This window comes from Gobius niger, assembly GCF_951799975.1.
Source record: "Gobius niger genome assembly, chromosome: 1".
Lineage (NCBI taxonomy): Eukaryota > Metazoa > Chordata > Actinopteri > Gobiiformes > Gobiidae > Gobius > Gobius niger.
Genome location: NC_136852.1, coordinates 4,628,312 through 4,649,650, shown reverse-complemented (window position 1 = coordinate 4,649,650; position 21,339 = coordinate 4,628,312). Strand labels below are relative to the sequence as shown.

The 21,339-nt window shown below is 41.6% G+C and overlaps 1 protein-coding gene across 2 annotated transcripts; it reads left to right on the top strand.

Annotated features, from left to right (window-relative positions):
* Positions 1–335: 335 nt before the first annotated feature.
* LOC306976377 (spartin-like) lies at positions 336–21,059 on the top strand (the record flags this gene model as incomplete). Of its 2 annotated transcripts, XM_079574294.1 has the most annotated exons (9): positions 336–360; positions 2,382–2,795; positions 5,065–5,417; positions 10,678–10,875; positions 12,988–13,153; positions 15,336–15,530; positions 15,612–15,770; positions 17,112–17,202; positions 20,767–21,059. In XM_079574294.1, the coding sequence occupies 8 exons, from the start codon at positions 2,387–2,389 to the stop codon at positions 20,981–20,983; spliced, it is 1,788 nt and encodes a 595-aa protein (XP_079430420.1). In that variant the 3' UTR covers positions 20,984–21,059. The 2 variants fall into 2 exon arrangements, with proteins under 2 accessions (XP_079430420.1, XP_079430421.1); XM_079574295.1 differs by lacking the exons at positions 336–360; positions 20,767–21,059 and adding an exon at positions 17,418–17,544 and having other exon boundaries at positions 2,387–2,795.
* Between the last annotated feature and the right edge of the window lie 280 nt (positions 21,060–21,339).

The following is a 21,339-nucleotide window of genomic DNA, read 5'->3' as shown; positions in this document are numbered from 1 at the left end:
CGCCGGGAAGTGGTTGCGCGGCGCCCTCCGGTGGACACAAAAGGAAAACAAGAATCCCTTCCGCTTTGTACTTTGCTTCAAAATAAATCACTTGTCATTTAACGTGTAAAACCTAATTTATTTGCTCTATATATTAAATTACATTGTGAATTTAGCAGTTTTTAAAGATCACTCTATTCAAAAATATCCTTAAACCTTTCATATTTTAATTTAAAACTTTTTTATTTTATTTTAGTTATTCTTTTGTGCGTCACTTCCGGTTTTCCGCCACTCCTCTGTATGACAGCGTTACAAGCGTAAACACATGATTATAAAAGCAACTGCCAAAAAGTCCCGCTGTTCGGTTCCCTCTCTCCTCAGGTACAGACCTTTTTCCGGAGACCTGGACTAATATCTGGTCAAAGAAGTGTTTTTGACCAAAGTTTCAAGCTAATTTTCTCCCTCGGCTACATCTCTTCTTCCTGTGCGCAGGTGAGCCGTTACTAGCCAAACAAGCTAATGCTGCTTTCAGTTTGTTTTTCTGTAGCTAACTGATATTAGCGTCTTCTGAAACAGTCTGGAGATGGGTTTGCTTCTGCTAATTAGCCTTTAGCATCAAGGCTTGTGTGTTGTTTCCTTTGAGCAAACTTTGCCAGTGTCAAATGCAATACTGTGTACAATCTGCTTCTCTTGTACTTTGCTTCCCAATAATCAGATCGTGGAAGTAGCTCAAAGTAGTCAATGGAGAGCTATAATATTTACTTGTTTTTTCGTTGGTGCCATTACTATTCTAAAGTGATTGCATACAATGTGCCAAAAACCTTTGGACAGTTGGGCAGGTTTAACACATCACTGGTTAAGTTTTGTCTAGTTTATAATGATGTTTCTATAAATGCCCAATTATATTGACTTTTAATGCTAATTTTGACAACACATTTTAATGAAAATGTATTTTTTTTAATTCAAGTTTTAGTAAAATAATTATCTCCAATTTTAGTTTAGTTTTAGTTAAATCTACGATTAATTGTTACTAATCAACTGTGGATTTAACTCCCGCCTGAACCGAGAGGATCTTTTTCCTCACGTCATCAGATTTTTTTCCATCATTTTTTTGTTGGGTATTCCACTCATTTTCGTAACTTTTTTGTCATTTTTTTGGTCAAATTTTTATCACATTTTTGTCACATTTTTGTAATTTTTTGTCATTTTTTTGGTCATTTTTTTTTGTCATTTTTGTGAAATTTTTGCCACTTTTTCATACATTTTTCGTCACTTTTTTGTAAAACTTTTCTCACTTTTTTGTCACATTTTCATCATTGTTTTCGTCTCAGTTTTGTCACTATTTTGTCACCTTTTTCCAGAAGCTTTTGGATTGGGGTAAAGCCAAACAAAATGTGCTCGGTTCAGGCGGGAGTTAAGGAGTTAATGAAGGTCCACTGCTTCTTAGGGAACATATTAGAAATGTAAACAAAAAAAAGAGCAACAATTAGGGAAAGAAATTGGGGCAAATATGTAATATTATATAATGGAAGGTCGAGGTTAGAATCCCAGCTCCTGCAGGTGCTGAACACTTCACCCAATGCCTATGTGTGGGTGGTTGGTGGCGGTCGCATGGACCGTTGGCGCATATGTGAGCAGCCTCGCTTCTGTCAGTCTGCCCCAGGGGAAACTGTGGCTACAATTATAGCTGACCGCCGTCCATCAGCATGAATGAACCCCCCTCCCTTTCATGTGTGAAGCGCTTTGGGTGTGACTTGACTCATATGAAAAGCGCTATACAAATAAGGTTCCCTTCCCTTTGAAGTTGAGAAAATAGTCATTTATTGGAGCTAAAACAACCAAGTCACTTCCTTTAATGCTGTCCCTGGGCCAACAGCATTAGAACTTGGATCTAGGATTTAGATTTAGACTTGGATTTAGATTTTTTTTTAACACTTTTCCAAAGAATATGAAAGATAACACAAGGCGTTTTTTTTTACTCATAGTCGGTGGTTGTGTGGAGACGTTTATGATGAAACGACTGAGTTTGCTGTTTTTAAATCATAGTGAAAAAAGAAAGTACCAGAATGACTCAAAAGTTTACACACCCAGTTCTTAAAGGAACAGGCCACGGTTTTTCCATACTGAGATATGTTCTTCTTTCCTGAGCTTAGACGAGTTGATACGTACCTGTCTGGTCTTTGTGCCCGGGGAAGAGCTTGGTCGCTTCCAGCTTCACCCCCGTTTGGAGCTATAAGGATTTACTGGGAGAGGCCAAATGCTAACTGATGCTAACTGATGCTAACTGATGCAAATCAAATCTAATCTCAATACTGACTGAAATTGTGCTGCCTTGTATTGGGACTTTTATTATCACATTCTGTCCCGTCAAACCTCACACACGCCTGTCTGTGCTCTCTCAGGGGGAATGGAGAAAGCCAAGCAGGAGGCCTTCGACAACGCCCGCCTCCAGGTGATCAAAGATGGCTACAAGAGCGGCTTCGAGTGCATCAACCAGGGCCTGAGCGTGGACGAGGCGGGGGACAAGGCCCGGGCGCTGGAGCTGTACAAGAGGGGCAGGCGGCACCTCCTCCGCGCCATCAGCGTGCCCTCCAACGGGGACGAGTGCGTGGGCAGCGCCTGGCAGTCGGCCCGACAGATGCAGCAGAAGATGCAGGAGACGATCGATAACATCACCACGCGCCTGGCCATCCTGGAAACCAGCTCCGAAACGGACACGGAGAACAGACTGTACCCGAATGTGCCCAAAAACGACAAACCGGAAAGACCCCCGCCGCCCAGCAGTGTCAACGGGGCGGGAGCGCGGGCCAGTGGAGGTAAGACTTCAGGGGGGGAAAATAGAAGCGCCATATTGTGATTGTGTTCTTGTGGCGAGGAGTGGTGTTTCTGTTCATGGTCATTCCAAGTTAAATCTTTGCTTCAAACAGTATTATTCTAGATAAAACCAATAGACATGATAGCAACCACTTCCTAGGCAGAGGTTCCGCTTGACCTTTAATCTTCCGGGCACTTTGGCCGACTGGGTTGTAAAAGTTTGGTCATAAACGATAATTACAGGACTTAAGATAATTGAATGGATATTGCGTCATACTATCAACAACAATGAACCTACATTTAGTCATAGATAGAGCTCTGCACAAGCACATACAAGTGAGCTATTTCTAATGAAAGAACTCCGAGGTGAGAAACACTCTGACGCCTCCAAATCCAGACATAAAGTTGTGCTGGATGTAACCCACACATCTGCACAATAACCCGGACAGGTGCAAACCCTCGCTGCCCTGATGTGTAAGCTGCCCCTCTGCGCCTGTAAACTGGCTTCAGGTGCAAAGTAAATATCTTCAGCACGGACCCAGGTTTGCCGTGGGGCAGTCTGCGCAGACAAGCGGAGGAGGGAGGCTCTAAACACGGCCACTCTCCCGGGAGGAGTCTTTTGTTTGACTGAACACGCGGGTTTAAAGGGGGGGGTATTATGCAAAATCGACTTTTTCAAGCTTTACATCATGTTATTATGTCATTCCCTCATTAAAAACATGCCTGAAGTGTTGCCTTGGCACATTCACGTATTTTTGAGTAATCTGTAAAAACTCTGATGGCGGCCATTTTAGGGATAGGTTTGCCTGAGTCCTCCTAGGAACGCCCCCACCTCCTGGAGACGCCTCCGAGCTTTCGTCACCAGCCGAGTAACCAACCCCTGCTCCTCAGCAGAACCCCCTCCCCACTGATGCCACAGACAGCGTGTGGAGGGGGCGTGTCGGAAAGGGTCAGAGGTTCTTAAAGAGACAGAGGCCTATTTCAAGACATTTGCTACAGCCATTTTGAGAGAGCAATTTTATATAAGGAAGTTATTCTAATTTACTGCATTTACAGACCAACAGAAGGTTTGGTCATCATTGTAGTGTGATATAGACTGGTGCTAGTATGTGATTGAAAAAAGCATAATACCCCCTCTTTAAAGAATAATCAGCCAATTTATTAGGCTGTAAAATTTCTGCACATTTTATTAAAGTAAATTTTGGGCACCGTTCTCTTTGAGAGGCTGTGGACTTCCAATGCAATGACATTAAACTGCACTTTCCTGTCGGAAAATAGAAAATTATTTGCTTTCTAAACCGGCCAAAATGCGGCTAAAGGAAACCCTGTTTCTCGGGTAACCACTTTTTCCTATCCGTGTTTTATTTCCATGGAGAGTTGGCCGCGTCTCACTAAAATGTCTAATTATATTTAGAATTTACTTTAACCTCTTAACTCCCACCTTAACCGAGAGGATCTTTTTCCTTACGTCATCAGATTTTTTTTCCATCATTTTTTTGTTGGGTGTTCAACTCATTTTTGTAACTTTTTTGTAATTTTTTTGTATTTTTTTTGTAAATTTTTTGGAATTTTTTGGTCAAATTTTTGTCAAATTTTTGTAATTTTTTTGTACTTTTTTTTGGTCATTTTTTTGTCACATTTCTGTAAATTTTTTATCACATTTTTGTAATTTTTTTGTAATTTTTTTGTCAATTTCTTGTGACATTTTTGCGACATTTTTGCCACATTTCCATCATTGTTTTCGTCTCAGTTTTGTTGCTATTTTCACAGCTTTTTACCAGAAGCTTTTGGACTGGGGTAAAGCCAAACTGGAGAAAATGTGCTCGGTTTAGGTGGGAGTTAAAGGGTTAAAATGTTGACAGGAAGTAGTAGTTATCCTACACTGTGCACAGAGCCGTGATTGGGTGAAGTTTGGATTCTGTTGCAGTTTCTGAAATAATGAAGAGGGCGTGTCAGCCTAAAATCCTGTGCCAAAATGAAGGCCTTTCACAAATGTATTCAAGAAAACATTGGGGAAGTAACGACATCACTCGACTGTTTAGATTTTTAAGTTTGTCACAAATAGGAAACTAACTGCAGTTTTGTTTTTCAAATTGTTAAGGTTGTGCCCATTTGTCTTTTGAATAGAAATGTACCTCATTCCTCTGTTTGATGGAATATAGAATCTTACAAAATGAAAAAGTGCAGACTTGGCATGAACCCCGGTGTCATTTATCTGCCATTTACAAACTTCCAAATATTGATTCTTAATATGATGTTTTTTTTTTCCAGTGGGAGGCCACCCCCTGTCCCCCGGCGGCCAGCCCAGGGTCGTGATGGGGCAGCCGCCGGCTTACTCCCCGCAGGCGCTGGACGGGCACGTGTCCCTCTCGTTCGGGACGGACTCCGGGGAGCTGTCCGCGGTCGGGGAGGACTTCTACAGCCAGCGGTCCACGCCCTCGCCCCAGAGCGTGGCCTGGGAGGACGGAGAGGAGCTGCTGTACGTCCCGCACGGGGTTCAGATCTTCTACGTGACTCCAGAGGGAGACGTGAGCGCGCCGTCCTACCCCGGGTACCTGCGCCTGGTGAAGTTCACCCACGAGGCTCCAGAGACGACGCCCAACAGACCGCCGGCATTCCTGCAGGTGAGGAAGAGGCGGCCATGGTTAACGGAACTAGCTTTATTCACTTTACTTTAGGGCTGTGCAATTAATCGAAATTCGATTACAATTTCGATTACAACAGTAAACGATTACAAAATTAGCATAATCGCCAAAAATCGATTATAATTTTTGTTTTCAAATTTTTATTTTTTTTGTTTCATTATTTTTTATTTTATTTTTTAAATGCCAATTTTTTTTCTTCAAATTTTTGGATTTTTGTCTTTTTTCTGCTGGATTTTTGTCTTTTTTTGCTGGATTTTTGTCTTTTTTTTATGGATTTTTGTAATTTTTTTTATGGATTTTTGTCATTTCTTGAATGGATTTTTGTCACTTTTTTTATGGATTTTTGTCTTTTTTTAATGGATTTTTGTCATTTTTTTAATGGATTTTGTCACTTTTTTGCTGGATTTTTGTCATTTTTTTAATGGATTTTTGTCACTTTTTTGCTGGATTTTTGTCATTTTTTTAATGGATTTTTGTCACTTTTTTGCTGGATTTTTGTCATTTTTTTAATGGATTTTTGTCACTTTTTTGATGGATTTTTGTCACTTTTTTGATGGATTTTTGTCACTTTTTTGATGGATTTTTTTAAAGGCAACAAATAATCGTTTGAATAATCGTGATTTCAATTATGACAAAAATAATCGTGATTATTATTTTTTAAATAATCGAGCAGCCCTACTTTACTTATATTACTTCAACCAATCAGCGCTCTTTTCTATCAAGTGATATTGGATTATTTCTTACACTTTTGGGTTCCATCATGACCAATGCTCTTCTCCACTACTGGCTGATGCTCAGAAGGTCAAACCCTTTCTATCCCTCACCACATGCCCAAAAGGAAGCCCATCACGTGTCCACATTCTTTTAGCCATGCCCAAATTGGTGACAAAGTTGATGGTTGTTGCAGTTAATTTCCATGAGTTTGCGTCGCTCTTGAGCCACAAACTTGTGCTTCGAACTGTCACAATGCGCCGACTGTCTGAGTTTTTAGAATCCAAACAGACTTGTGTGGATGGATGTGTGGTTATCAAGGGGCGTCAAAGGAAACTGTCCTGTGACGCCTGCCCTCCGGCTGCCAGATCGGCTCCTTGTTGCTGCCAGGAAATAACTCGTCGTTTTGGCTTCATCCTGGACCGCAGTGTTTGAGCGAGTAACTAAACTTCGCCAGAATGTTTTGAATGCAATATTAGGAAGTTGCAAAGTATCGCAAAATCACTGAGGTCGCCCAGCTGACAACAATGCGCTAACTTCCAGCTGTGCAGGAGTTTGACATCGAAATTAACTTTTTTTTCTTGGTAGCGCGTGTGCTCCTAATTCTGAATTTTAGGAGCACAACAAAATAAAATGAAACAGGGAAGCTTTTAACAGGGAAGAAGGGAATTGAAACACACCACATGCCGCTTCCAGCTTTCTGTTGCATTTTTAGATGTGTTATTTGAGCTGTTTGCATTGATTCATTATTTATTTAAGGGGGCTATTATGCAAAATCGACTTTTTCAAGCTTTACATCGTGTTATTATGTCATTCCCTCATTAAAAACATGCCTGAAGTGTTGCCTTGGCACATTCACATATTTTTGAGTAATCTGTAAAAACTCTGATGGCGGCCATTTTAGGGATAGGTTTGCCTGAGTCCTCCTAGGAACGCCCCCACCTCCTGGAGACGCCTCCGAGCTTTCGTCACCAGCCGAGTAACCAACCACTGCTCCTCAGCAGAACCCCCTCCCCACTGATGCCACAGACAGCGTGTGGAGGGGGCGTGTCGGAAAGGCTCAGAGGTTCTTAAAGAGACAGAGGCCTATTTCAAGACATTCGCTACAGCCATTTTGAGAGAGACATTTTATACAAGGCAGTTATTCTAATTTACTGCATTTACAGACCAACAGAAGGTTTGGTCATCATTGTAGTGTGTTATAGACTGGTGCTATGTGATTGAAAAAGCATAATTCCCCTTCTTTAACACTGTAATTGGGACATCAGATTTTGTGCCTCCTAACTGTTATTATAATACATTCTTGCTCATTGCTCCCAAACCCAGACTTTCTCTTCTTCGCCCCTGCTTCACTGCACTCACTTAAATTTGAGAGCAGATGCGACTAAAATGGGTGCAATTTCGAGCCCTGTATTTTGTAACTCCATAATTTCACAAAAGCCTAAAAAATTCAACACAGAAATGCAGAAATCTCTGGTTAAAATCGTGTTGTTTGATTTGGAATATCCAAATGTTCCTTCATCCCCTGTTTGCTAATGTATTAAACTAGGACCGGGCCATAAATCAAATGAATTGGATTCATTCATGCTTTTGAAAATTGATGATGTGTAAAATGTCTAAATGGTAAAAATCGTGTCCAGCTCACGTGCGCCAGGCTGATTACAATAATAATCTTGAAAAGTTTGAGCTCTCTGCGGTGTTTGGTTGGGGTGAAAGTCTGCTCCTTCAGCCTGTGGCCTCTCACCTAATTATTCCTCTGCAGTGAGTGAGTCACCAGGGAAAGTGCAGAGAGCAGATCATGTGTTTCCTAATCCACTGTGCTCACGAAACAATCAGCAGCGCCTGAAGATATGACAACGCACTCACTCTGTAGTTTACGCCTCTTCTGAAAAGTATGTCAGTCTTGTATGAGTTCATCACAAGTTCATACGTCAGTCTTCTGTCAAATGCTATTGTTTAAAATGTTTAAAACGAGCCCTTTGAACTGATTTGGATTTTAAAGGAGAGGTATTGCACAAAATTGACGTTTTTGAGTTTTTAACCTTGTTCTTCTGGAGCTGTGTTTCGAGCCACTAGCGCATCTTTGAGTGGCAGTGTTTGACTCTTGAGGCGAATGAATGGTCCCAATTAAAAGTATTTATGGTTAGTATTTTGTATTTGCCTGGCTCAGATTCGTAGGTCAGTCATAAATCTAACGTCATGAGCCTTTGTTGACTCTGGAGTATCTGGAGCAGGTCACGAGGCTGAAGTCTGACTCCTGAGCGGGGACTTTCCCAGGTGGATGACATCAGATTCACATGAGCAGTTATGTAAACCTGCCACAGCGGAGCCGCTTTAATCCACTCACAGAGAGGCCGAGCAGGTGATTCCAGGGCTGGGCAGTGTGGAAACAATGACATCACGGGACAATTTCTTGACATGAAACCAAAGGATTTTAGAGAAAAATATTTAAAATATATATAAATATTATAAATAAGACTACAATCGATGCATTTTTACTTTCAGTTTGCATCCATCAAGAAGAAAATATGGTTCTTACTTGGGTCAGACCAATATATACAGGTCGATATTTGAAGTTTATCTTTTAATCTCTCTAATAGCCTATAGTTAAATATAGTTAAACATGTATTATTATAGTGAGTAGTATAGTATAGTCAATCATAGAAATACTGTATATCTCATAGAGGTCGACCAATGTGGGTTTTCCTGAGGCTGATGCCGACGCGCTGTGTGAGGGGCAAAGGGCTGATTTATTCAGGACCTTCATGTTTACTCGGTATTTCAGACGAGCTTGTTTGAAAGCAATGGGCAAGGAGTGGCTTCTGTATGGTCCTTATGGTGGGAGGTGACATTGCTGTAATACTGCCCCCTGGTGGCCAGGGGCGACTCCAAGAGACACTTGGGAGCATTGATTCTAATGAGACTTCAAACGTCCCAAGAACAGCTTTAAAACCGGGCTCCAAAGAGTTTTTCTTTTTCTAGAAATCGCTATGACCCATGTGACCACGCTGGGGAGGTGAAATATTTTTAACCACGCTAGTTTTTGTTCATCAGCCCTAAAAATTTGAAGCATTTTCAGTGCATTGACAGAGCCTGTCACTGAGCTCTGTGGAGGCTCCGCCCACTCCTCTGCAGGGCTTCCCGCCTTTGTGCCCTTTTAAGGAACAGGCTGCGTAGGAGGAGACAGAGCGGCCATTAAATTACACACAACCTTTTTCAATGAATGGGGCCGCTCATCTTTATTTTATTATGTCTATGTTTGAAAGACAACAATCAGCAGATTCCAAAACTAAAAGAAGATTTAGTTAGCCTCTGTCTCTTATGGTTCTGAAATGATGAGCAAAAGTCTACAATAGGGGTCTCAAACTCAAGTGGACTGGGGGCCAAAAATGCGAACCCAGTGTTGGTCGGGGGCGGCAACAGACGAAGCCTTTTATATTAAGTCAATTATGATTTAGCAACTTTCTATTGTTTGCTATAATATATCTTAAAATAGCCTGTACATTACATATCTGCACATTTTTAAGCTTCACTGACCTCAGGCCTTTGTGTGACCGACAGTTAGAACTGATGGGGCTATATGTTTTACTGTCAATGTTGCTGTAATTATTTGCAGTATTTTAATACATTTCCATGTTCTCTATTTTTAATTTAACTGTGGATCATGTGGTCACACATTTGTCCTTAATAAAGATTAAATTCATTGACATGATAATAAGATAAGATAAGATAATCCTTTATTGATCTCACAAAGGAGAAATTCACTTTTTACAGTCGGCGTTCAAGAAGATCACTCAGAGTTAATAAAGTGCAGCTGATACATAGATTATTGCACATGTTACTTTACAGTCTAATGTAGCTCTGAGAGAAAAGGCTCCTCACTTTACTGTTGTGACGCTTTTAAACACTAATACAATGTGTTCACTTTGTAATGTCCTAAAGGTAAATATGGTGACGGTGCTTTTTGTCCTGCTGCAGAGCTGTAACTTTTCCAGCACATGTTTAGCTGAACAACTGGAGTTTCTCCCTCGCGTTCTGACGTCTCCACCTGTTTCAGAAGCTCCTCTCTCTCAGTCGCTGCTTTTACTCTGTTTCTCTGTTGAAAAAAGTTGATAAGTCGTCTGCATAAGCGCCACATCTCCTTCCCCGTCTGATGTTGACATTCTCGCGTCCGCAGCAGCATTGGCGCTGCCGTGCGGTGCCTCATGGGAAATGTAGTTCTAACGTGTTTAATGCAATTTACCGGCGGGCCGCATATAATATAAATAAGTCATTATCTCGCGAGCCACAAAAAAAGACCTCGCGGGCCGCATTTGGCCCCCGGGCCGCATGTCTGAGACGCCTGGTCTACAACATAAAATACATAAAATAGTTGTGCAAACTGGCGTCTGATTTTCACCGCAATGTTTCTCCCCCTGAGGCTCGGGGAATTGTGGAAGTTGCGGAGTTTCTCGCTGCAGTTGAGTACTGATCATTGTATGGCGTGGTGTCGAGTAACGTGTGTGTTTTTGTGTGTTTTTGTGTGCAGGTGTGTGACTGGCTGTACCCGCTGATGGCGCTGCAGTCCCCGGTGCTGCTGTGCTCCTCGGGGGTGTTCATGTTCCCCAACATGATGGCCCCTGCCCCGGGGTACTTCGTGGGCGTGGTGCTGTCCTCAGAGCTGCCCCCGGCCGACAGAGAGCTCTTCCAGGACCTGCTGTCCCAGATGACCGACCTCCGAGTGCAGGTCAGTGCAGCTCCAGCCCAACACAAGGGGAAAGGACTCGCCAACTTTTAACCTTTTATAAAAACCTTTGTCCCTGATCATGAACCCGTCTGCATGTTTAGCCTTTCTCGCGGTTTTAAAGTCTGTCCTTCAGAGAGTGGGGTCGATTGCACCTTGTGTCACCTCTGATCGGACCGTTGTAGTTTCCAAACACTGTGCGCTGCCAAAGAGTGAGCGCAGCCTCTGAACTTCCATTGTCGCCGCCTCAGCAGTGTCCGGATTACAGCGGGGCAGGTGAGGAGTTTTAATGCTCTTATCTGCGCCTGTCAGAACGCGCTCAGGGCTTCAGTTGCGCCGCCAGCCCTGATGAAGATGGACGCCCTGGCACACGGCGACGCCAGACCCTCGCGGTAACGCTGAAAACTCCGAGGTGATCGGCCTGATGGAGCTGAGACCACGTCAGCGCCCGCGTGATGTAGGCCGGGACATACTTTCATTTAGGCTTAGTCAGGTTTAAGTCTTTTGTTGTAGCTGCTTTATGAGCTAATGTTTCAACTTCCTTTGGCAGAGGCTCTTTCAAACTGAATTTCAGTTCTTATGAGTCGACAACAATATCTGGAGTTTTCTAATCTCAAGCTGATGATGATGTTTTTGCCCAATTTGGTATAATTTTCTGTTGCGGTGAGTCTTCCCGAGCAGTGTTAATTTCGTCAACTCAGTCAAAGTGATATTTTTGACGACTAAAATTGGACTAAAACTAAATTAAAAGTTGTTCATGAGACTAAAACTATGACTAAAATGTCCAGATATTTTAGTCGACTAAAATAAGACTAAATAAAAATGAAAAGGAGAGACTAAAATCATCCAAACTTCTATTGACCGTCTGAAAGAGCCTCAGATCATTTACAATCACTACTAAAGGATCAGCTCTGAGCTTTGTTCATGTGGGAGCAGCTCCATGAAGCAGAGGAACAAGATTAAATATGATCATAACTAGGGCTGAAACGACTAATCGATTAATCGGCGACTAATCGATTATTGAAATAGTCGACAACTATTTTAGTAGTCGATTAATCGTTTTCTGGTTCACACAGACTCAAATAGAGAAAAAATGACATGAAATTGTAGCATTTTTGATGAAAACCTACTTTATTTTTCATAGTAAGTGTATGTAGTGTTTTGTACATTGTAAATTTCATAAATATCTGTCTGTGTGTCGTCCAATCAGGAGCAGAATTAGCGCCAAGAGCCTCCAACAAACATTCACTTTAAGTTTCCTCCATCAACATGTCCTCAAGCAGCGCCACTTTAGCTTTATGTGATAATTTTATTTTTTTCAATCCAATTTTCCTACACCATTCACAGCTAAGCGATTAATCGTAAATATATTCGATAGATTAATCGATGAAAAAATAATCGTTAGTTGCAGCCCTAATTATAATGAATATTATAAATGCAAAGTCGACTAAACTAAACTAGACTAAAATTGAAACGATTTTTTTGACTAAATCTCGACTAAAATTAAGTTGCATTTTAGTCAAAAGACTAAGACTAAAACTAAATTAAAATATGTTGTCAAAATTAACACTGTTCCCGAGTCGAGACGAGTCAAAGGCAGTAGCAAAGAGTCGTGTCTCGTCGTGTGGAGGATGAACGACTGGACTCGCATTTGAATCCGGCCTCTGTTAGAGACCCGGCCGCTAATGGAATACAGGCCAGTATTAGAGAATTTACGGTACTTTCCTTCCCAGATACACGTTTCACTCGGCAACACTTGTCCACCTTTTTTTTTGATTATTTCCTTTTCACAAAGCTTTTTTCCAGGATGCACTTGTTCCAAAGAGCCCTAAGCCTTCACTAGACCAGTTTATCATCTTTGAACTAATCATTTCAGTTTCTATTAAAGTCGCTGCAACCACTTTGTAGAATGTGTGTAAGTCCTATGTGTTAGTGTGTAGTTTGTGACACTTTTAAAAAGGGGCTTCAGCAGCTGGAAAAAGAGACAAACGGTGCTTTGTGGAGTTTTGGAGAAGCTCTTGTGTGAACAGAGGGGGAGACGATATCGCCGTCTCCGGTCTCAAAAAGGCAGTGATCATTTAAATGTTTTTGTTTCGATGTGCGTGTTTTGAGCAGACTCCAGATGAAGCGGCAGACTCCATTAACCTCAGTCAGAAGGTGCCCATCGCCGCGCCGCTGGAGCCCGCCAAGGCCGAGGCCGCCGAGGGGGAAGAGGGGGAAGAGGGGGAGGACAAGGCGCTGCCGGAGTGGAGCGAGAAAGTGGCCCACGGCATCATCACAGGTGAGTCTCTCTGGAATGACCAGGAAATGACCGCATTTCACATTAAAGCTGGGTTTACACCATTCTGGCTGTGTTAAACGAACGATCACCCTGTCGTGGGGAAAGCCTGAAGTCAGAGCTGAAAATGCAGGTTGTAAGTCGTGCAGTGAGACGAGGATAAAGACTAGCTGTGACCGACATCAGGCAGTGGAACAATCCTCTCTCCAATCAGCACCTCCAGAGTCATAAGCAACAGAGCCCAGACATGAATGGATCTGAATTTAACTTTTAACGTGGATAAAGGATCCGCACAGCCAAAAAGCTGCACATATCATCAGCAGCGGAGACTTGAATTTGTCTTGAACTGAGACATGGATCTGCAGCGGCTCCAGCCTGTACAGTAAGAGACCTGCGGTGCATCTTTAATGAAGGAGATACGGTTCTGATGGATTGCTCAAGTCGAACCGGTTTGCAGCTACAATTCCCTTTGAACCAGTGCACATTTGAGACAAGTTCAGGCTCACGATCAGAGGTCGACCGACACATTTGTTTGGGTATTTTACAATATTGTCTCTCGGCTGATAAAAGGCCGATATCCCCTGAACCAAAAGTGATGGAGACTGTTTTTTTGCATTGGAAAGAGCTCCGTTATGGCCTTCCTGAGCCTCAGAGGAGCCGATCAACAAGTTTGTATCTATATCATATACAGTCCTGCATGTAGCAGACTTTTGCTTACCATTTTGCAATCATAAAAGATAGAGACTCGCCGTTTTTTGTTTTGGATTGTGCTGATTTTTGTCTTTCAAACGAGCTCCCTCTGAAGTATCTACTGAATATGAATGTCCTGAATAAATCGGCCCCACCCCTCCAATAGAGCGCCCTCTGCTCGCAACACTGACACATTTTACAGTTTAGAAGCATCACACGCAGAATTATGGACCAAACCTTTAAAAATCAGCCAAAAATATCAGTCGACCTCTTCTCACAATGTTCCATTCCCCACTTCTTATAATGTCACATCTAAAAATGACGACTAAAATCATGCAGGGTACACTGAGCTTAATAAGACTTGGAAGGGAAAAGGTGCTGGGGTTTTAGTTGCAATCATTTCATTTATAACAAATCCTTTTGTTTACTGCATGTTTCATCATCTCGAAGCCAAACACAAACTTAAAGCCCTTATTCAAAAGCACAATTCCATTTTCCTGACCTCCTTTATCTGTGGATTCAAGTGAGAGGGTCTTTTTCGTCACGTCATCTGATTTTTTTTTCCATCATTTTTTTGTTCGGGTATTCAACTCATTTTTGTAACTTTATTTGTCATTTTTTTGTCTTTTTTTGTAATTTTTTGTCACATTTTTTGTCCATTTTTTGTCCATTTTTGTCAAATTTTTATCACATTTTTGTAATTTTTTTTGTAATTTTTTTGTCACATTTTTGTCATTTTTTCGTCAATTTTTTATCAAGTTTTTGGCATTTTTTTGTTACATTTTGGTAATTTTTTTGTCACATTTTTGTCATTTTTTTGTCACATTTTTGTCATTTTTTTGTCACATTTTTGTCACATTTTTGTCATTTTTTTGTCACATTTTTGTAAATTTTTTGTCAATGTTTTCTCACTTTTTTGTCACATTTCCATCATTGTTTTCGTCTCAGTTTTGTTGCTATTTTCACAGCTTTTTTCCAGAAGCTTTTGGACTGGGCTAAAGCCAAACTGGAGAAAATGTGCTCGGTTCAGGTGGGAGTTAAGGGGTGAACTAAAAAGCTTCACAAGCAATTGAAAATATGTTAAATTAAAAAGATTTCCCTGACCTCCTTTATCTGTGGATTTAAGTGAATAAAGTGTGTCAGTAATCTACCTAGCAACAGAACCGATATAACTTTGGCCTAATTCAGATCTTGCTTCTTGGCTGATTGCAATGCATGTCCGTGTCCCTCGCAATAACATCTGCATGGCATCGTGGGAAACCTGCACTCCTGAAGCAATGAGTTTCTAAACCCCCCTCTCTCTCGCTTTTACCGCAGCCACACGTGATCCCGCTAAAGGTACGGGGCGCGGGCCTGGACCATCGATATTTGTTTTTGTTTTTTTACAGTTACCAAATCTTGAACTGTTTTTGTTGTTGGTTTCCGCTGCTTTTACAACTCCTGTCAATTGTAAAACGTTATTTCTAATGTGTAAATATCACCTTCTGTCCCTCAGGAGCGTCGTGGCTGAGCTGGGGCCTGGTCAAAGGGGCAGAGTTCACGGGCAAAGCCATTCACGCAGGAGCGACAAAGCTGCGCGAGCACATCACGCCGGAGGACAGGCCCGCCGCCGTCAGCCCCTCCGTCAGCAAGGGCCTGCAGGTCGCCAAGCAGGCCACAGGGGGCGCCGTCAAAGTCAGCCAGTTTCTAGGTGACCGTGCGCTTCAACGTGACGAGCTCAGGTTTTTTTTGGAAGGTTTGTAGCTCATCAGGGCTGTGGCGTTTTGTGCAGTGGACGGAGTGTGCGCCGTCACGGGGTTCGTGGGGCGAGAGTTGGCGCCGCACGTGAAGAAACACGGAGAAAAGCTGATCCCAGACTCCATGAAGAAGGACAAGGAGGGGCGCTCCAACATCGACGGGGCCATGGTGGTGGCGGCCAGCGGAGTACAGGGTATATATACTGCCTGAGTAGAGATATTGTTGCATGTTGTAGTGCTGCATAATTCTACTTCAGTGTTCAAAATGGCCGCCATAACAACAAAAGTCACATGACATTTTATATTTTAGGGAGTGAAAACCATCAGCCTGGCTCCACATCTGGAGATCTTAAAGGGATATTTTAGGATTTTTGACATAGGGCCTCATTTACCAGTTATCCAGAGTGTTGCTGGTACCTGGAGATATTTTTTTTTGTAATTCATGCAGTTCTTATGTTTGAAGAGTTTCGTGGCGCTAGGCTAATGCAAGGCTAGTGCATTTCTATGGTATCAGCTAGCCTGCATTAAAAACAGTCTGACCCACTCCACAGAGCGCCTGAGGCAAATCCCTTATAACACCAGACTAACCATATAAATGTCAGTGTCCATAGAATGATTTTAACCATTTTGCATTTTAATTAACTTATATTTGAGCAGCATCAGCTTCGTGGTTGTATAAGCTATGCAGCGGCGGAGTGATCTGCTAGAAAATAGTCCCTCAAAATGCGATCATTCATGTGATGCAAGGTCGGTTATATTCCAAAAATTACTCTATGGACACAGACATTTATATGGTTAGTCTGGTGTTATAAGTGATTTGCCTCAGGCGCTCTGTGGAGCGGGTCAGACTGTTTTTAATGCAGGCTAGCTGATACCATAGACATGTGCTAGCCTTGCACTAGCCTAGCGGTAATATCTCCAGAAATCAGCAACACTCTGGATAACTTCGAAAACTTTGACAAAAAAGTGACGAAAAAATGACAAAAATGTGACAAAAAATGATAAAAATGGACAAAAAATGTACAAAAATGTTGACAAAATGTACAAAAAATGACAAATGTGATAAAAATTTGTCCAAAAAAATGACAAAAAATTACAAAAATGACAAAAAATTGACGAAAAATGCCAAAAATGTCACACAAAAATTGAAGGAAAAAAGACAAAAAAAATGACCAAAAAAATGCCAAAAATGTGACAAAAAGTGAAAAAAAAAATGAAGGAAAAAATTACGAAAATGAGTTGAATACCCAAAAAAAATGATGGAAAAAAAATCTGATGACGTAAGGAAAAAGATCCATTTAGATGACTTTTGTAGATCTTAGCTTTCAAGGCGTTACACTGGCCTAAAGGATTTGGGTAAAGCTGAACTGGAGAAAATGCTCTCAGTTCAGGCGGGAGTTAAGAGGTTAATTTGTATGAAGATGGAACGTTCAGTTAAAATCGGGTCAAAAGGCATTTCTGTGATTTCTCTGTTCGTGATATTCTAAATCTAACAGTATTGAAGTTTCTGATTGTGAACTGTGTCCCGCGTGTAGGATTCGCCACCATGTGGACGGGGCTGGAGGTGGCGGCTAAGAACATAGCCACGAGCGTCGCCACGGAAACGGTCTCCACTGTCAAACACAAGTGAGTTCTGCTTCAGCTCTTCTGCCTCACGTTGATTCAGCTGCGGTGATTTTTGTTGCGTATTTTGCATCTGTTTTGCCAAAATGCACAACAAAAACAAATATGGAAGCCTGTTTTACAAAGAGACGTGAAAAAAGAAAAGTCTGAAATGGGCTTCCATCCCGACAGAGCACAGACCTGTACTTATCATGAACCTATTGTTTTTGACTTTTCAGATTTAGAGGCCTTCAAAATGTCTTTGACTCACCCAATGACAGCAAATGTACTGACCCCTGACCTTTCTGTAGCGAATGCTGGGCACCACTAATCAGAGCATGTTGAATTCTGCATGAATCCCCCACTTTGCAGAAATGCACCTTTTCTTCCACACAATGCACACGGTGATCACGGAGTTCTTTCAAAAACCCGGGGATTGGAGTGGCTCATATGTCAAACAGGTTCTTTTTAAATGCAGAAGGATTTATTCCATTGGCCATTACTACTCAGACATCAACGCTCGTATTTCAAGACAATTTAACTTATTTGTAGATTAGTCTTTGCAATGTGCATCTAAACGTTGACTCCATGAGAGAAAACTTAAAATGCAGAAAAAAAATTCTTGTTTATGTCTTAACCTCTTAACTCCCACCTGAACAGATCCCATTTTCTCCAGTTTGGCTTTACCCTAATCAAAGAGCTTCTTTGGAAAAAAGCACCAAAACAGCCACAAAAAATGAGAAGAAACGAGGATGTAAATGCAACAAAAATGTGACAAAAATTCAACAAAGATGTGACAAAAATGTGACAAAAAACTCAACCAAAAATTGACAAAAATTCAACAAAAATGTGGCAAAAATTCAACAAAGATGTGACAAAAATTCAACAACAAAAAAAGACCAAAATGTGACAAAAATTCAACAAAAATGTGACAAAAATTCAACAAAATGTGACAAAAAATCAACAAAGATGTGACAAAAATTCAACAACAAAAAAAGACCAAAATGTGACAAAAATTCAACAAAATGTGACAAAAAATCAACAAAAATGTGGCAAAAATTCAACAAAAACAAAAAAAAAGACAAAAATTCAACAAAAATGTGACAAAAACAAAAAAAAAGAATTAAAAAAATACCAAAAAGGTGACACAACACAGCAACAACACAAGGAAAAAGATCAGTTTTGTGGGTCTTAGCTTTCAAATGAGGTGTTACACAGGCCTATATAATAGCCAAAGAGGACAGAATGCATTTGGTTTAGGCGGGTGGTAAGAGGTTAAGAAAATATTTCAATTGATGTTTTGAAAATTCACCTTAAACCATCTTAAGTAATGAAAACAATTTAAAAGAGTCTCAATGACACAGCGACAAATGGTCTAGAACTGTGGCTCCAAAGCAGGATCCGGGGCTTGTCTACAAAAAAAATGTTTTTCATGTAATTTTAAGCTGTGAAATAATATGAAATGCGTCTGAATAGAGTAAATTATCATTATTGGGGGCCTCCCTGAGAGATTTTCAGATTGTTAAGGAGGCCGCGGTGTCTCGAACTTTGGGAATGTGTGGCCTAGAACAGCGGTGCCCAAACAAAGTGACCCAATAAACTAAGATCATTCAGTATTTAAGTAAGCTAAGTTTACCTTAAAGGGATATTTCAGGATTTTTGACATATGGCCTCATATCCTAGTTCTCCAGAGTGTTGCTGATCTGAGATATTTTTTTTGTAATTCATGCAGTTCTTTTGTTTGAATAGGCGCTAGGCTAATGCAAGGCTCGCGCATTTCTATAGTATCAGCTACATTTATATGGTTAGTCTGGTGTTATAAGTGATTTGCCTCAGGTGCTCTGTGGAGCGGGTCAGACTGTTTTTGATGCAGGCTAGCTGATACCATAGAAATGTGCTAGCCTTGCATTAACCTAGCACCACGTATCTCTTCAAATATGCTTGAATTACAAAAGAAATTATCTCCAGAAATCAGCAACACTCTGGATAACTAGGAAATGAGGCCCTATGTCAAAAATCCTGAAATATCCCTTTAATAAATCCCTTCCGTAGTCCCTCTGGGGGGTAATACATTAATGGGATGATTGGGGGGGGTCTTTCATCTCCCCCAGGTGTCTCTGGCAAGAAAACCACCCTTGCAGCTTTCCCTGCACCGACCCGGAGGCCCCAATACACACTAATGGAATCACATCAACAGGCTACAGGCTAACGGGCAAAGCTAACTGCGGGCTTGCACCACTTTAACAGTATTTACAGCCATGTTTGTGTAAAAAAAATATGTCCATTGTGTCATTGGATGAACAATATCCCTCTGTCCCTTTGTCTTTTCTGTCAGCGAAGTATTTACTCTCACGGACAATAAATAAAGTAAAGAAAATGCAGCGTGCTACAACACCTGCAGTGGCGCTTATGGCCTCTAGGGGCTCAAAATGAAGCAAATCTTTTACTGATAAACATTGAAATTCCACTCGCTTTCTTTTTTAATCTGAAATAATTCCCATTACCCCCTGCTCAAGTAACAAGGGCCCCCCGTACCTTTGGTTGGGAAACACTACCCTAGAAGATGGGTTTAATTGAAACTGATGATGCTCTAGGGCAGTGGTTCTCAACCTTTTAGAGCCACGACCCCCATTATAACAGTTAATTAGGATCGTGACCCCCACCATGGGGAAAAACAGGGACATTAACCCCTTAACTCCCACCTGAACCGAGCACATTTTCTCCAGTTTGGCTTTACCCCAGTCCAAAAGCTTCTGGGAAAAAATAGCGACAGAACTGAGATGAAAACAAAAAAGTGATGAAAAAGTGACGAAAAAGTGACAAAAAAGTGACAAAAAATTACCAAAATGTGACTAAAAAAATGACAAAAATTTGACAAAAATGTGACAAAAAAATGAAAACAAATGTGACAAAAAATGACTAAAAAGTTACAAAAATGAGTTGAACACCCAACAAAAAAATGATGGAAAAAGATCCTCTCGGTTCAGGCGGGAGTTAAGAGGTTAAACCTATACAACTCTTAAAAAACAAAGAAAAAACAATGGCTAAAACAAAAATGAATTAAATTTAGAACAAATAATGGCACCCTGGTAAAATAGCATGTATGCTACGACACCATAATAATAATAATAAAATATATATTTTATCTATATGCTCTGGCGACCCCCCAAATTTGTCTCGCGACCCCCTAGTGGGTCCCGACCCCCAGGTTGAGAAGCCCTGCTCTAGGGCAACAAAGTGACTCCATTCAACTGATTTGGTGCAACTAAAAGGGCCTATAATGTGTTACGTGTCTTAAAATACAGATAAATCTGGTCCGACCTGATTATCGAGGGATTCAAAAACGTGTCAGTAATCTTCCTAGCAACAAAAGTAAAATAACTTTGACCCAATTTATCCGACTGTCCCAGAGTAGCAGGTCAGATTCCACTTCTGATTCTTACCCCTGCATGTCCATAACCCTCCACAATCTGCACGGCATCTTGGGAAAGCCCGCACTCCTTGATTAATAACCGATTTTTCTCTAAACCCCTCTCTCTCCCCTCCCGCCCCCTCCTCCGCCGCTTTGCCGTGATTCCCACATTGAAGGTACGGCGCCGAGGCCGGACAAGCCACGGACCACGCCGTCAACTCCGCCATCAACCTGGGAGTCACTGCGTTCAACATTGACAACCTGGGCATCAAAGCCGTGGTGAAGAAGACGGGCAAAGAGACGGCCAAGGCCATTCTGGAAGACTACAAGATCCAGGACGCGCCGGCGGGCGGCGAGAAGGGCGGGAAGCAGCTGGAGAAGTCCGGGAAGTAGTGCCTTCGTAACAGCGGCTCCCAAAGCTTTTCTCTCACAGACTTGAACCCGAACTCTAACCTCCAACTACTGTAATCTGAGGAAGATTAAAGTGTATGGTCTAAGGCCGGGGTAGGCAGGTTTGTATCAGGGAAGGCCGGTTTTCTTCATTGCCAAAACACCAAGGGCTGAAACACCAAGGGCCTAGAGCAGGGGTAGGCAAGTTTTCTTTTTCCGATTTTCTTTATTGTAAATAGAGCGAGGGCCGAAGGCGCTGATTATTGCAATTATTAGCCCAAAGTGAAGCACAACACTGGGAAAATGACCATCTTAAATGAGATAAATGACTTAAAGCAGTACTAAGTAATGTGTTTACC